This window comes from Dasypus novemcinctus, chromosome 4 (assembly GCF_030445035.2).
Source record: "Dasypus novemcinctus isolate mDasNov1 chromosome 4, mDasNov1.1.hap2, whole genome shotgun sequence".
Classification (NCBI taxonomy): Eukaryota; Metazoa; Chordata; class Mammalia; order Cingulata; family Dasypodidae; genus Dasypus; species Dasypus novemcinctus.
Window position 1 is genome coordinate 154,887,166 of NC_080676.1, and position 15,197 is coordinate 154,902,362.

Genomic DNA, 15,197 nt, shown 5'->3' on the forward strand with positions numbered 1-15,197 from the left:
TCATCTACCATGACCCCACTTGAGCCAATGACTATCATATTTTTCCATGTCCCTTTATAGGACTTCCAGCCAACCTGGAGTCTATCACTCACCCTCTTCCATCTTGTTGACAAGCAATGGGAAGGAAAAAGCCTTGTTCAGCCATAGTCTGGATAATGTCTCTTGCTGATGACAAGCTGCCTCCCTGTGGATTATTTTTGTAGGCTCCAGCTGGTTGGCACACTAAATTTTTATTTTTCTTGTTGCATATTTGGTTCTTTTTTTTTTTTTTTAATTGGCTTGTCCACATACTCTTTAACTCTCCTCACCCCAACTCACTGCCATCCTCCCTGGGGCTGGGTTAGCCACGATCCTCCTATTGACATAGCCCTCCAAACAAAGTGGTCTAAATAAGATGAGAGTTGAGACCCCCTCCTCTACTGATAAACTTTATTGATGCCTCCAGCAAACTCAACACTCTGCCAACATCCTTAGTAGCCTCTTAATCCTCACAACAACTCTGCTGTGAGGTCACTGTTGAAGTATCTCTGGCTGAAGTGGTCCAGAATCCAGCTCAATGGAGTTAGTAAGCACCACACACGTAGCACTGTCTCATTGCTTGTTGGAGGAATCACCCTTAAGAAAATTTACCAAGATAGTAGTTTTCCCATCTCCGCACTCTGTTATTTATTATTTTCCACTTGCCAGGATTTATCCTTTCAATCCCTTTGCTAATTAAATTATTGAAAAGTATATACTGGTAAGAATAGAGTCTGTCAGTGGACTGCAAACTAAATTCGCTTCTGTTATTGACGATAAACCATTTCAGAGAAGACCAGGCTGAATCTAAAGGGCTCAAGTAATTGTACGGAGAGGGCAGAGAGAGCAGTTCATGGCCATAGGACTTGGCCACCTCAGAGGAACACACGATGCTTGTTAGGTTAATGACATGGGACTGGACCTCAGACTCTTTCTCTTCCTTTGGCCTCATCCCATTTTGCCACCTTCTTTCTTTGACCACGATGGCACAGCTTCCATAGACTTTCTTCACTACATCACAGAACTCAAAAAAGAGGCCGTCTTCTTGTTTGGTACATAACTCATCTCTTAAGAATACCCGATATTTCCAAGGCACCCATCCTTGACTCCCCCCAGCGTGCACAATACACCAAGTGGGATTTTGCATGAAATAGCCATTGTCAAAATCTTCCCCAGTTATAAGACTTTCTGGGATATCAGTTTCTCCCAAAAATATGGCCTTAAATCCATCGTATTGCAGAGATCTCAGGGTTTTCAAATATTGGAGACATTGCCTCCTCTTGGTGCTATCAAATTGACTTCTGAAAATGATGTTTCTTAAAAGAGGGTTTGCAAAATGGAGCATGGTGCCTCAAATATTTTGAAAAGCTTGCATGCCTACAACTATGGAGATCTGGTAAGTGTGGGATGATGACCTCACAAAGGGCTTTCTTACAGCTATGCCAGTCCCATAGATACACTTTGAATTTCAAGGCATCATGGAACAGGAACACAGAACAATTCCCTTCTGGCCCAAATGATACTAGAATGGAAATTTTACCCATAGAAAATGCTACTTGGACATCAGTCTAGCACTGAGGTTGGTCAGCATTTGTTTGTTTTTAATTTAAAAAAAAATACTAAAATAAGCTTTAGATTATATAACTGATCCTCTATTCATGAACTATTGTGATTAGTAATCAAAGTAAATGTGGCATTAATGTGGAGAAAGTGGCCATGGTGGCTGCTGGGGGTAGGGAGTGGAAAGAAAAGATGAGATGTGGGGGTGTTTTTGGGGCTTGGACTTGTCCTGGGTGGTGCTATGGGGACAGTTATCAGACATTGTATGTCCTCCCATGGCCCACTGGGTGGACTGTGGGAGAGTGTGGGCTATGGTGTGGACCATTGACCATGAGGTGCAACGGTGCTCAGAGATGTATTCACCAAGTGTAATGAATGTCTCATGATGATGGAGGAGGTTGTTGTTATGGGGGGAGGAGTGGGGTGAAGGGGGTGGGGGGCATATGGGGACCTCATATTTTATGAATGTAACATTAAAAAAATAAAGACAAAAAAATAGGAGATTCCCATATACCCCACCCCCTCACCCTCCCACACTTTGCCCCATTAACAACATCTTTCATTAGTTGGTACATTTGTTATAATTGATGAACAGGTATTGAAGAATTGCTGCTACCCATGGTCTATAATTTACATTATAGTTTATACTCGCACCACCAAATTTTATAGCTTTTGACAAAATGTATAATGGCCTGTATCCATCATTGCAATGTCATGGAGGACAATTCCAATGTTATTTACATATCAAAATGCCCCATGTTACACTTATTCTTCCCTCTCCCTCCCCTTAGAATCTCTAGTGGCCCTTGCCTTTAAATCAATAATACAAGTTCTTCCATTGCTAGAATAATAATAAGACTACTTTAGTCCATAGTTGTATTTCCCTCTTATGTTTGTTCATTCCTCAGTCTTCTGAATTTGGGGATTGTTAGAAAGAAAACTGCACCTGTAAGAGAACAAAAGCTCACCTGATTGTGGAAGAGAAAATAATTTTATTAATGATCTTGCAAGAAAGGGGGCACGACCTGGATAAAATGGCTGGTGCACCAAACAGCAAGAAACACTGACATTTATACCCTAAACCTAACACTCAGTTCCCTCCCCTGTTCCCCATTGATTGGGCACTTCAGGGGTTACAGTCTATCTGAGAGGTCTAACTTACATGGTTCCCGCTCTGATCTGCAGCTTCCTGTTTCCTACATCTCCATAGGCTGGGTAGACTCTGCGCCGCTTTCACTCCTGGCACTGCTTTTCAAATTCAGTGCCATTTCACTTTGTCCCTGCCCTCACTTCTCACCATTGATCCCCCTCACTTTGGCACCGCTTTTCAAATTCTTGGCTCCAAAGCCGCTAGAACCTCTTTCCCACCCTCCTCCAGCTGCACAGCTGGCTCTGGATTCACCTTCATGTAAAAATTAAACTTAACCCCTTCCTTACAGGGACAGTGATGCCCACTCTTTCCAATTGAGAGGGGACTTAGAGCCCATGGAGCAGATGGCTGGAACTGTCTTGCTAGTAGTTGTAAATACTGTTTTGGAGGGGATGGGCATTGTCCATCATCCTTTTGTTAATTGTCCTGAGCAAGTCCAGTGAAACTGGGCTGAGATTCAGGGCTCAACTGGCATATGTACAGACCAAAGATAAGTCTCTGGGACATATATTTTATGAGCATGGTGCTATTTATAGGTTCAAATAAAAGAGACAGAAGAGCCATGTGTAGGAAAATTATAAATGAGTTTAACTCTGTTACATTGGGGAGCATATATTCCAAAGTAAGGCCCACTGACAGGGTACTGAATTTCTGAGACTGTCTGCCCTGCCTATTGTGTCTAGATGTCTCTAGAGCCCTCAGGAGCCCCACTATTTGAGGTATTGTTTTACTGTGGCAGTCAGTGAGATCCTCCTGAGACTTGTGTAAGTGTACTCTGGAATGACCTCCCAGCTCACTTTGAACTCTCTTAGCCATAAAAACTCATTCATATTTACTGTTTCCCCTTTCGGTCAAGGTCTTTTTCCAGATGTGTTGCTAGTTGGTGCTTGGTAATAATACCTTGGTGCCAGAGAGACTCAACCCCAGGAGTGATGTCCCATGCCAGGGGAAGGTAGTGCATTTAAATGCTGAGATTGCTTTGAAAGAGTCCACATTTCAGCAACAAGGAGGCTTTTGGGGGCAACTCTTAGGCAATAGATAATACCAAGCTACGTTTTAATTTCACAAGAAAAGGTTCCTAAGTACAACCATCAATATCAGGAAGATGGCAGATTAGAAAGACACAGGATTCTCTTCTCCTCCAGAAAAATAGCTAGAGGATAGGCTGAAACAGCTTGGAAAAAATTTTTCTATGTTTTGGGAGATCAGGCAAAACTGGACACTGCCCAGAGGAGAGAGGGACAAAGGAGAGGACAAAGGAGTTGAAACCAGTGGCTGCTGCTGCACCCTCCCCCACAGCAAAGACACTTTAGAATACTCAGGCCTCTGTGGGGGGAGGGGAATCTAGGGATCCACCACCCCAGGAAGGGGGAGAGAGGGACACAGCCTAAGGCTGACTTAGCTTCTGACCCACACATTTGGGTTGCTGTGTCCCACCAGCCCTCCAAGGCTGGGTGGAACCACACCATGGTTTGCCCTGGGAGCCAGCACAGGACAGGAGAAATCCAACCCTCTCCATCTCCCTCTCTTCTAGCCAGGACTGACAGTTGAGGACTCACCTCCACAGGAAAAGGGGGAGACAGAGACACAGCCTAAGGCTGACTCAGCTTTTGACCCCCAAATCTGGTCTGCTGTGTCCCACAAGCCCTTCCAGGCCAGGTGGGTCCACACCATTGTTTGTCTTGGAGCTGGCAAGGGGCTAAAGATATATGAACCTCCCAATCTCAAGGGATTAAAGATATACAACCCTCCCAATCTCCTTCTCTACTAATCAGGACTAATTGTTGAGGGTGCAGAGGGGAGTGGAAATATTGCCTAACTGGGAAAAGGGAGGGGGCTGCCAGAGAAGGCTGGAGAACTGTCTCTGAGAAAGGTTGAATTACAAGGCTCTTAGTCTTCAGACAGGAAAATCTATCACATTGATCTGGTCTATGTTGCAACAAACACACTCCACCCAGGTATTCAACTGAGAGGGCTGCCAAAGAGCACCATCTGCTGGCAGATCAAGGAAATGTACGTGAGAAAATTAAAAATAAGTAAGAGAGGCTTTTTCTGGCCTTTATAGCCTCCCTTCCCAAGGTCCTAGGAAGTGACTCTGCAACCAATTACTGGGTCCAGAGTTCAGTTTTAAGCAATTAGCAGGGACAATCCTAATGATCCGGTCAGGCCAAGAATCAAAGAGCAGCAGTAATACACAGCCTCCTGCCACTAAATCCCTATAAAAGAAAAAGAAATTGAGCATCTGAGTAAACTACATCCTAATTAGATGCCTAGACATCAGCAAAAAATTATGAATCATACTAAGAAAATGGAACACATGGCCAAAGAAAAGGAACATATCAAAGCCCCAGAAGAAATGCAGGATTTGAGAGAACCAATTAGCGAGGTGTGCACAAATTTCCAAAATCAAATTAATTAGTTGAAAGACAATATGGCTAAAGACATTGAGTGAGTGCAAAGAAGAATTTGAAATCCTGAACAGAAAAGTAACAGACCTCATAGGAATGAAAGAACAAAGGTGAGATAAAAAATACATTAGAAGCATACAACAGCAGACTCAAAATGATAGAAGAAAGAATAAATGATACCAAAGACAGAATAGCTGAAATTGAAAAGAAAAGAATGGAAAAAATTGAGCAGGGGTCAGAGAATTGAATGACAATATGAAATGCAACAACATACATATCATGGGAATTTTAGGAGAAGAGAAGGGAAAAGGGGAAGAAAGCGTATTTGAGGAAATAATAGTAGAAAATTTCCCAACTGTCATGAAAGGAATGAACTTACTTGTCCAAGAAGTGCACCATACCCCAATCAGAATAGACCTACTCCAAGACACATACTACTCAGAATGTCAAATGTCAATGATAAAGAGAAAATTCTCAGAGCAGCAAGGGAGAAGCAAACCATCACATAGAAGGGATGCCCAGTAAGACTTATCATGATTTTCTCATCAGAAACCATGGAGGCAAGAAGACAGTGGTATGATAAAATTAGGATACTGAAAGAGAAAAAGAGCCAGCCGAGAATTCTTTATCCAGAAAATTGTCCTTCAAATATGAAGGTGATTATAAAATACTCATGAATAAATAGAAACTAAGAGAGTTTGTAAAAAAGAACCCACCTTTGCGAGAAATATTAAAGAAGCCTTAGAATCTGAAAGAAAAAAGATGAGAGAGAGGCCTGGAGTAAAGTACAGAAGAAAGAATAGCAGAAAGGATAACCAAAAGAGTAGAAAGACAGACGAAAATATGATATGACATATGAAAACCAAAGAATAAAATACTGGAAGTAAATAATGCATTTACAGTAATATCTTTGAATGTGAATGGATTAAACTCCCCGATCAAAAGATAAAGGCTAACAGAATGGATAAAAAACATGAGCCATCCATATGCTGCTTAAAAGGAACTCACCTTAGACCCAGGGATACAAACCAGCTGAAGTGAAAGGTTAAAAAAAGATGCTTCATGCAAGTTGTAACCAAAAAAAGAGCAGGGGTAGCTTTAATATCAGACAAAACACACTTTAAATGCAAAAAAAGTATCCAGGACAAAGCTACTTGAGCTAATAAATTAGTTCAGTAAAGTGGCAGGCTACAAGGTCAATATGCAAAAATCAGTAATGTTTTTGTACTCTAGTACTGAACAATCTGAGGAGGAAATCAGGGGGAAATTTCCATTTACAATAGCAACAAAAAAACCCTCAAATACCTAGGAATTAATTTAACCAAAGAAGTACAGGACCTATATGCAGAAAACTACAAAACAATGCTAAAAGAAATCAATGAAGACCTAAACAAATGAAAAGACGTTCCATATTCATGAATTGGAAGATGTCAGTCCTACCCAAACTGATGTATACATTCAATACACTACCAATCAAAATTCCAACAACCTATTTACATAATTAGAAATGGCAATTGCCAAATTTATTTGGAAGGGAAAGTGCATCCAAATAGCATTCTAAAAAAGAAGAGCGACATGGGAGGAATTTCACTACCTGACCTTGAAACATATTACAAAGTTACAGTGGTCAAAACAGCATGGTACTAACATAAAGATAGACACATTGACCAGTGGAATAGAATTGAGTATCCGGAAATGAACCCTCACCTATATGGTCAACTGGTTTTTGGCAAACCTACCAAGTCCGTGTTAATGAGACAAAACAGTCTCTTCAACAAATGGTGCTGGGAGAACTGGATATCTATTACCACAAGAATGAAAAAGGACTCCTATCTCACTCCCTATTCAAGAAACAATTCAAAATGGACCAAAGACCTAAATATAAAAGCAAGGACCATAAAACTACTAGAAGAAATATAGGGAAACATCTTCAAGACCTTGCAGTAGGTTGTGGTTTCTTGGACCCAAAGCAGGCTCAACAGAAGAAAAATAAATAAATGGCACCTCCTCAAAATTACACACTTTTACACCTCACAGGACGTCATCAAAAGGGTGAAAAGGCAGCAGACTCAATGAGAGAAAATATTTGGAAATCACATGTCTGATGAGGATTTAATATCCAGGATCTATAAAGAGATGTTACAACTCAACAATAAAAAGAAAAATGACCCAATTTAAAAATGGGTAAAAGACCTGAATAAACATTTGTCCAAAGAAGAAATATAAATGGCAAAAAAAAAAAAAAAAAACCACATGAAAAAATGCTCAACACTACTAATGATTAGGGAAATGCAAATCAAAACTAGAATGAGATATCCTTTCACTGCTATTAGAATGGCCACTATTAAAAAGACAGAGAACTACAAGTGTTGGAGAGGATGTGGAGAGAAAGGAACACTTACCCACGCTGGTGGGAATGTAGAATGGTACAGCCACTGTGGAGGGCTATTGGCAGCTCCTAAAGGAGTTGAATATAGGTTTGTGATCCTGTAATACCACTACTGGTGTATACCCAGAAGAGCAGGGCATGAAGAGACATCCACACACCCATGCCCATAGTGGCAATATTCACAACTGCCAAAAATATGAAACAACCCAGGTGTCCATCAACTGATGAGTAGATAGACAAACTGTGGTGCATTCACACCATGGAATATTATGCAGCTGTTTAAGAAGAATTGAAGTCATAAAGCATATGACAATATGTATGAGCCTGGAGGACATTATGTTGAGCAAAATAAGCCAAACACAAAAGGACAAATACTGTATGATTGCATTACTATGAACCAAATACATTGTGTAACATATTGTGTAATTTTTAAAAAAAGTTTATGTATCCAGTACATTTAATTGAGAAATGCATGTTTTTATTCAACTGTATTTTTCTTTTTAATTATTGTTTATATTTTCAATTATTAAATGTACAAAATAAAGTTTAAAAAAAAATCAAGGGCTTGGCATAATGGTCCGTTTTCCTTTGCTAGAGGCTGCCATGTACTCAGGGGATTCTTGCTGCTCTATTAGAGAATGTAGCAGGACCTCCCAGGATAGGAATTCAATATGTCAAGCCCTCAGTATTGTTGCATGTAACTATAAACCTTATTCTCAGGAATTTGAAACTTAGTGGTTACCACAGTTTCCGAGTAGAGGAGGAGGGAAGAGTAGAATAGATGGAACATGGATCATTTTTAGGGCAGTGGAATCGTTCTGCACGATCTTGCAATGACGGATAGAGGCCATTTTCAATTTTGTCAAAACCTATAAAAGTATACAGTGCAAAATGTAAACCATAATGTAAACTGTTGGCCATGGTTAGTAGCAATGCTTCAACATTTGTACATCGATTGTAACAAATGTGTCATACACATGTGAAATGTTATTAGAAGGAAGAGTTGGTATATGGGAATCCTATATTTCTATGTAATTTTCTATAACTTAAGTCTTCTTGAAGATAAAGTGAAAAAAACAAAACACTGGGGGAATATATGGAAGAAGATGTCACTGCACATAAAACATAAAAGATCTTATGGTGATGAAAGACACAGTGAAAAAATGTATTTTTTTTTCATTTTTAAATTTATTTTTTATTTTTGTATTTTATTTATTATTTTATTTTCTTATCATTTTTATTATTATTTTTTGCTCTGTTTTCAGGGAGGTTTGGATCACAGAAGGGTCATAACTGTGGCAGGGGAGGATCATTATTGCGGGTGTCAGTGATGGGGGGATGTGTGGGGAGAGTGCACCGGGGCATGGCTCTGAAGTATATGAATATGTTCAAGTGGCCATGGGGCAGTATCTTAGTGGTGGAGACCCACACAATAACCAAAGGAACATTGGTCAGCTTTTAAAAGTGATGAGCCATGCTTCTGACCCCTTTCCATTTACATTAATTTGTCCATTCCAAAAATATATATTGTGTACTGTATTAGTCAGCCAAAGGGGTGCTAATGCAATATACCAGAAACTGGTTGGTTTTTATAAAGGGTATTTACTTGGGGTAGGAGCTTACAGATACCAGGCCATAAAGCATAAGTTACTTTTCTCACCAAAGTCTATTTCCACGTGTTGGAGCCAAATGACTGCTGATGTCTGCCAGGGTTCAGGCTTCCTGGGTTCCTCTGGGCTCAGCTCCTGTTTTCTCCACAAGGTTAGCTGTAGATTATCAGGTGAATGGCTCTTTTTCCCTGGGGCTCCAGCTTAAGACTTCAGCATCAAACTCCAATATCAAAACTCCAGCATTAAGAATCCTCAACTCTGTCCTTTGCCATGCCTTTTATCTGTGAGTCCCCACCCACCAAGGGGTGAAGACTCAATGCCGTAATGACATGGCCCAATCAAAGCCCTGGTCGTAACTCAATCACACCCAGGTACAGACCAGATTAAAAACCTAATCCAGGGAAAAGGACTTGGCCCAGTGGTTAGGGCATCTGCCTGCCACATGGGAAGTCCATGGTTCAAACCCTGGGCCTCCTTGACCAGTGTGGAGCTGGCCCACACGCAGTGCTGATGCGCGCAAGGAGTGCCATGTCACACAGGGGTGTCCCCGCATAGGGGAGCCCCACATGCCAGGAGTGCACCCCGAAAGGAGAGTTGCCCAGCATGAAAGAAAGTTCAGCCTGCCTAGGAATGGTGCCACATACATGGAGAGCTGACACATCAAGATGATGCAACAAAAAGAAACACAGATTCCTGTGCCGCTGACAACAACAGAAGTGGACAAAAGAAGAACATGCAGCAAATGGACACAGAGAGCAGACAATGGGGGGGGGTTGTGGGGAGAAGGGGAGAGAAATAAATAAAAAATCTTAAAAAAAAAAACAACCGTAATCCATTATCTATTTTTGGAATTCATAACTATGTCCAACTGCTACATGCACCTACTGTACACCAGGCATTGTGGGAGACACCAAGGCGGAAGGTGACAACACATCCAGTGAGGCCGGGACTTGTGCTGGTGTCTGTGTTTGCATGGAATTTGTGCCAGTTGCCTGCCTGCCATGGGGATCAGGAGTGGTTTTTGCAGCTGGTAGCAGGAGGGTATGGTAACTGGCGAAAGAAAGTCAGCCTTCATACCTGTCTTTCACAGCAGTTTCCAATTCTGAGCTAATTTGATACCTCATCTGGAAGCACTGTTAAATTTATGTGCTAACAGCAAAATGAGAGTTTGCTCCAATCTCTGGCAGCCTTTTCAGTTTCCTTTGTCTATATTTTCTTGTCGCCTTATTAGAGCTAAAGATGTTCCACAGATATGCAAAAGGGATCCCCTCAAATAAGATTTGGACAAAATGATTTATCAGGTCTTTTGCTCTACTGTTGAATGGATGAGGATTTTCTCCCTAGAAGAGATTTTCTTGGGACGCGAGTGTGAGCAACCCCAGACAAAACTATCTCATCCTAGTAAAATAAATAGGAAACAATGGTCTCCAAGCAGCCTCTCTTAGAAGCCAGCATCAGTGAGGTTGAGCTGATAACTGGCTGTGACTCTTAGGACTTTTCTTTCGGTAGTGGAAACATTTTTTCAAAGCCCATTTGGTGTGGATGTTTTCAAGTAGACTAGAAGCACAGCTGTGCTGATTGATGTGGTAACAGTGGTCCCAAAGTCCTGTGTTCAACCACTCCTTCTCCCCCCAGCTCAGGGATCCTGAGGATCCCCCCACTCCCACCTCAGCTACCCTATGGCCTGGAATGGCACTTTGAAAACACTATATAGTACAATTAAGTCATTTCCAAGACAATAATTCTTTTCCCCTCTCATCCCCTTTAATGGATATGAGAAACTTGCTCAGAAGTAGAGAAGAACACATATAATATGTTCTCTTTTGTTTAAATATATACTCGTGGGTGTGTTTCCAATAGAAACAATAGAAGGATAAACTAAAAATGCTTCCTTATAAGGGGACGGAGAGAACAGGAGGGAGGAGAAAAAGGAAGAAATGTAAACTTCTCTGAACATATCTTGTTCTATGGCTTTGACTTTGGAAATGTGAATATTTACTTTTTTAAAAAACAAAAGTAAATCAGGAAAAATATTTAATTTATTTAAAAATGATCCCTAAAATATGAATAAAATTAAAACCAAGGCATCTAGCTGTTTACCATATCAGTAAAATAACCACACAGATATGAATTTATTTCAAATGATTCTACAGCACAGTATTTTGACTGTAGATTCCCTCATAGCATATATCCCGAGGATAAAGACAAGCAGACAAAACCATACTATACTCAGGAGGCACAGTGTTAGTAATAGTACTGGTAGTATTGTTTTAAAAACATGGCCAACATGGCCATTTTATGATAAATAAATAATGTTAATGTTGTTAGCAGCCAAGATGTTCAGCCTAAAAAAGGAGATACAAATATAAAGGAATTTAATGTATCAGTATAATATTCATTGTGGTGATTTGCAGTTGTATGGACCCCAGAAAAATATGTTCTTAGACCTAACCCATTCCTGTGGGTGTGAACCCATTGTAAGTAGGGCCTTCTGATGAGATTACTTCAGTTAAGGTGAGACCCACCTCAATCAGGATGGAGTCCTTCAAAAACGGAATGAAATTCAGATAAAGAGAAAGAAAGCCAGGGAGCAAGAAACTGAAGGTCAATGGAACAGAAGAGAAGGGAGAGTCCAGGAGAGGCTGCCATATGCATTGCCATGTGACAGAGGAGCCCAGAACCAAGAATCACAGCCTTCAGGAAGAAACCATTGCCTTGATGATACCTTGATTTATACTTTCTTTTAGCCTCAAAACTGTGAGCTAATAAATTTCCATGGTTTAAGCTGACTCATTGCATGGCATTTGCATGACAGCCAAAGAAAACTAAAATATTCATGATTTATTTTTCTCTCTCAAAATACCTATTTCCTACCTCTGCTTGCTAAAAAGACCTAGAAACAAAACAACCCTATGGCAATATGTTCTCCTCCCCACCCATGATAGTCTCTAAATATTTTAGGTCTAGGGGAGGAAATGTACAGTATGAGCTTGAGATAGTTTGTCAAATCTGAAAGCAAGGAAGCCATTAAAGACTGCTGGATCATGTCAGACTCAGAAATCAATTATAACAAAAATATCTTTGAGAGAAATAGGAAAATGAACATGCCCTGGATATTAAATGGCATGAAGAAATAAATGCTAATTTTGCTGGGTGTGCAGCTGATATTGTCTTTTTTTTTTTTAAAGTTCCATATTTTTCAAAGATACCTACTAGTGCTGGGCCAGGACCTGTGGGGAAGGGATGGAGAGGCCAAGCAGCTGTCTGGCCTGGTGACCAACAGAAATATGGCCCCATTGGGCGGTAGAGACAATCTGAGCACTGGGGGCACAAGCAGAGGCTGCACCCCTCACCAGCCTCAGTTTCCTTTTCTGTGAAACGGGGACAATATCTATGTCCAAGTAATATAGCCTGTGCATAAATTCAAACTTATTTTATATCCAAATATGCCTAGAAAGCCAATTTAGAAGTATAAACTCTATAGGCTTTGGATATTCAGGGGGGACGCAAGCCAAATGTGTCAAGCTTACCTGGAATGTGGGGGGTTCATGCTAAAAGCTTACCTAGAATGTAGGGGATTTGTGTTAAATCAAGCTTACCTAGAGGAAATAACCTATCTAACAGATAAAACACTTGAAGAAATTAACAAAAAGTCCTTTTGCATATAAGCACCGTTTGACTCCCCACTCTTATTTCGTCTGTATGAAAGGGACCCAAAAATTCTATTCGGGGCTCAGTTTTTATTAGGACAGGAGTCTGCCGAGTCTGGCCAGTCGAAATAAACCATATTCCTTCTCAGAGTTCTCATGTCCTGGCCTTCGATACCGCCATACACCCGACTTCTCTACTACTACACAAGTACTGTGGAGAAGACTGATGAGGTAGTGTACATAATTCACCAGTACAAAGCTTGATAAATGGTTGCTGTTGAAAGAGGCTCATTAGGAAGGCAGACCCCAAGAGAATTTGGCAGAGACTCTGAGGAAGAAAGAAAAGTGCTGGGAGGGGGGAAAAAGAAAATTAAGCTAGGACCAATGTTAAAATGAAATAAACTGTCCTCCCTGTGGCAAAGATGGAAAAGGTTTCCTCCGTTCCTTCCCTCTTTCCTTCCTCTCTCTTTCTCTCTCTCTTTATATATATGTGTGTGTGTGTGTGCGTAAATCTTGGAAAGAAAATGGAGGAAGCCTCAGACCCTATCCTCAAGGAGAGCTTCACCTTATCTTGTGGGAAAGAAGAGTCAACAAATCTTCTGAAGCCTGCGAGACAGGTGCTAGGGTGGAGGGAAGCTGAGGAAGTGGGGCCCAAGGGACACTGCTGGCAGTAGTCTCCCCAAGGAGGACATGGTGTGGATCCCAGTGGGAACACCCAGAGAAGGGGTGCCGTGTGGAAGAGCTTGTATTCCCGCAGAGATGAATTTTCAAGGAGCCCAGTCTTCCTTCAAGACCTGGGGTGGGGAGTATAACAGGGGAGCCGAGGAAGGGGTGAGCTACAGACACCCCAGCCAGAGGGGCTGGGGCAGCAGAGGTCGAGGCTTCTCGGGTAAGGAGGATGGGGGGGCTGGACCTATTGACACAAAGGTGTGAATGCCGGGAGGAGGGCCAGGGGCTGTGAGTGGGCAGTGGGCATTTGGGCCTGGGGTCTCCAGGCCTCTCTGTGTTTCTGCTGCCTCTTCACTTCCTGTTTGCTCAGTGGGCTCTTGATTAAACCTCGACACCTACCGGCTGCTGAGAGCACTTCCTGCCACTGTCAGGGAGAGCCCAGAGGCCGGGCGAGGGGTGGGCAGTGGGGTGGGCACATCCCCCAACCTGTCAGTCTTGAAAAATTTTTTTTAAATTCTCAAAAAAAAAAAAAAAGCATGCTCATGAACTTTTAAATGATAAACACAATGTGTGCTTATTGTAAATAATTTCCAGTCACATGGAAGTCACTTGTTCTTCCTCCATGCCATACCAGAAGGAACCACTGTTAGAATTTGTTCTCTGAGGGGAGCAGATGTGGCTCAAGGGTTTGAGAGCCTGCTTCCCACACGGGAGGTCCTGGGTTCAGTCCCCAGTGCCTCCTCAAAACCAAAACAAAAAAACAGGAAGCAAACATATGAAAAAACCAAGTCAGGGGAGCCAATGTGGCTCCGAGGTTGAGTGCTGGCTTCCCACCTAAAAAAAATCTTTAAATACAAAGATAATATATTTTAAAAATAAGTAAGATATACTCTATATTCTGTTCTGTAACTTGTTTTGGTAAATCTAATGATAAATCATGGACATTTTCCCATGACATTAATACTGAGGAACCACATTTTTTAATAGTTACATTATATTCCATTGCATGGATGTGCCACAGATGACATGACAAATCGCCTATTTGGTGGCCATCAACATTGCTTCAAGGTGTCTGCTATTTCTAACAATGTTATGAACATCTGCTCAGAGTTAGAGTCACATGTAGATAAACGTGAGGGGTCAAGGACACACATGGTTTAAACATGGGTGGATGTGTCCCAGCTGCCCTCTAAAACCTTGTACCGAGTTATCTCTCAGATCGTCACCGCTGCTTGAAATTAGTATTTTTAATCTTTGCCTATCTGCTAGGCAAAAAGGACATTGTGGTGCATTAACTTTTTAAATTATCAGTTGACTTGGCACTATTTTATGAAAACAATGACAAGAGGAATGTGATTTACAATCAAACAACCAGGGGCCCTTTGGGATTATTTTAGGGAGCGGCACCCAGGCCATGTTTGGGACGCTTGTAGAGAAGGGGCACCCAGGCCACACTGGAGGCTCCTCAAGGCCTCGGGGGTCCAGGGAGTGGGCAGGTGCTGTCCCTGACAAGGAACCAGAAGGAGCCTGCCCTGGGGGCCTGGGTGCAAGGAAACCCTGACACCACAGCAAGACACGGGAGCCCAAGAGAACCTTCACCACCCCTGCCGTGATCCAGCCTCGCCTGGCATCCCCCATCCTGGCCACCGGCCCCGAGGGGGCTGCTGGGGGCCTCCTGTGCTGAAAGGCAGCGCCCACAGACCCAAGACAGCGGCTGAGATTTCGGAGGGTGGTGAAGGACCA

At 41.9% G+C, this 15,197-nt stretch overlaps 1 protein-coding gene across 1 annotated transcript; it reads right to left on the reverse strand.

The window, feature by feature from the left end:
• Positions 1 to 412: 412 nt before the first annotated feature.
• On the reverse strand, positions 413 to 1,396 carry C4H21orf140 (chromosome 4 C21orf140 homolog). The gene has a single exon (XM_004474468.3). It carries the CDS (start codon positions 1,361 to 1,363, stop codon positions 617 to 619), a length of 747 nt encoding a protein of 248 aa, XP_004474525.1. The 5' UTR covers positions 1,364 to 1,396; the 3' UTR covers positions 413 to 616.
• Between the last annotated feature and the right edge of the window lie 13,801 nt (positions 1,397 to 15,197).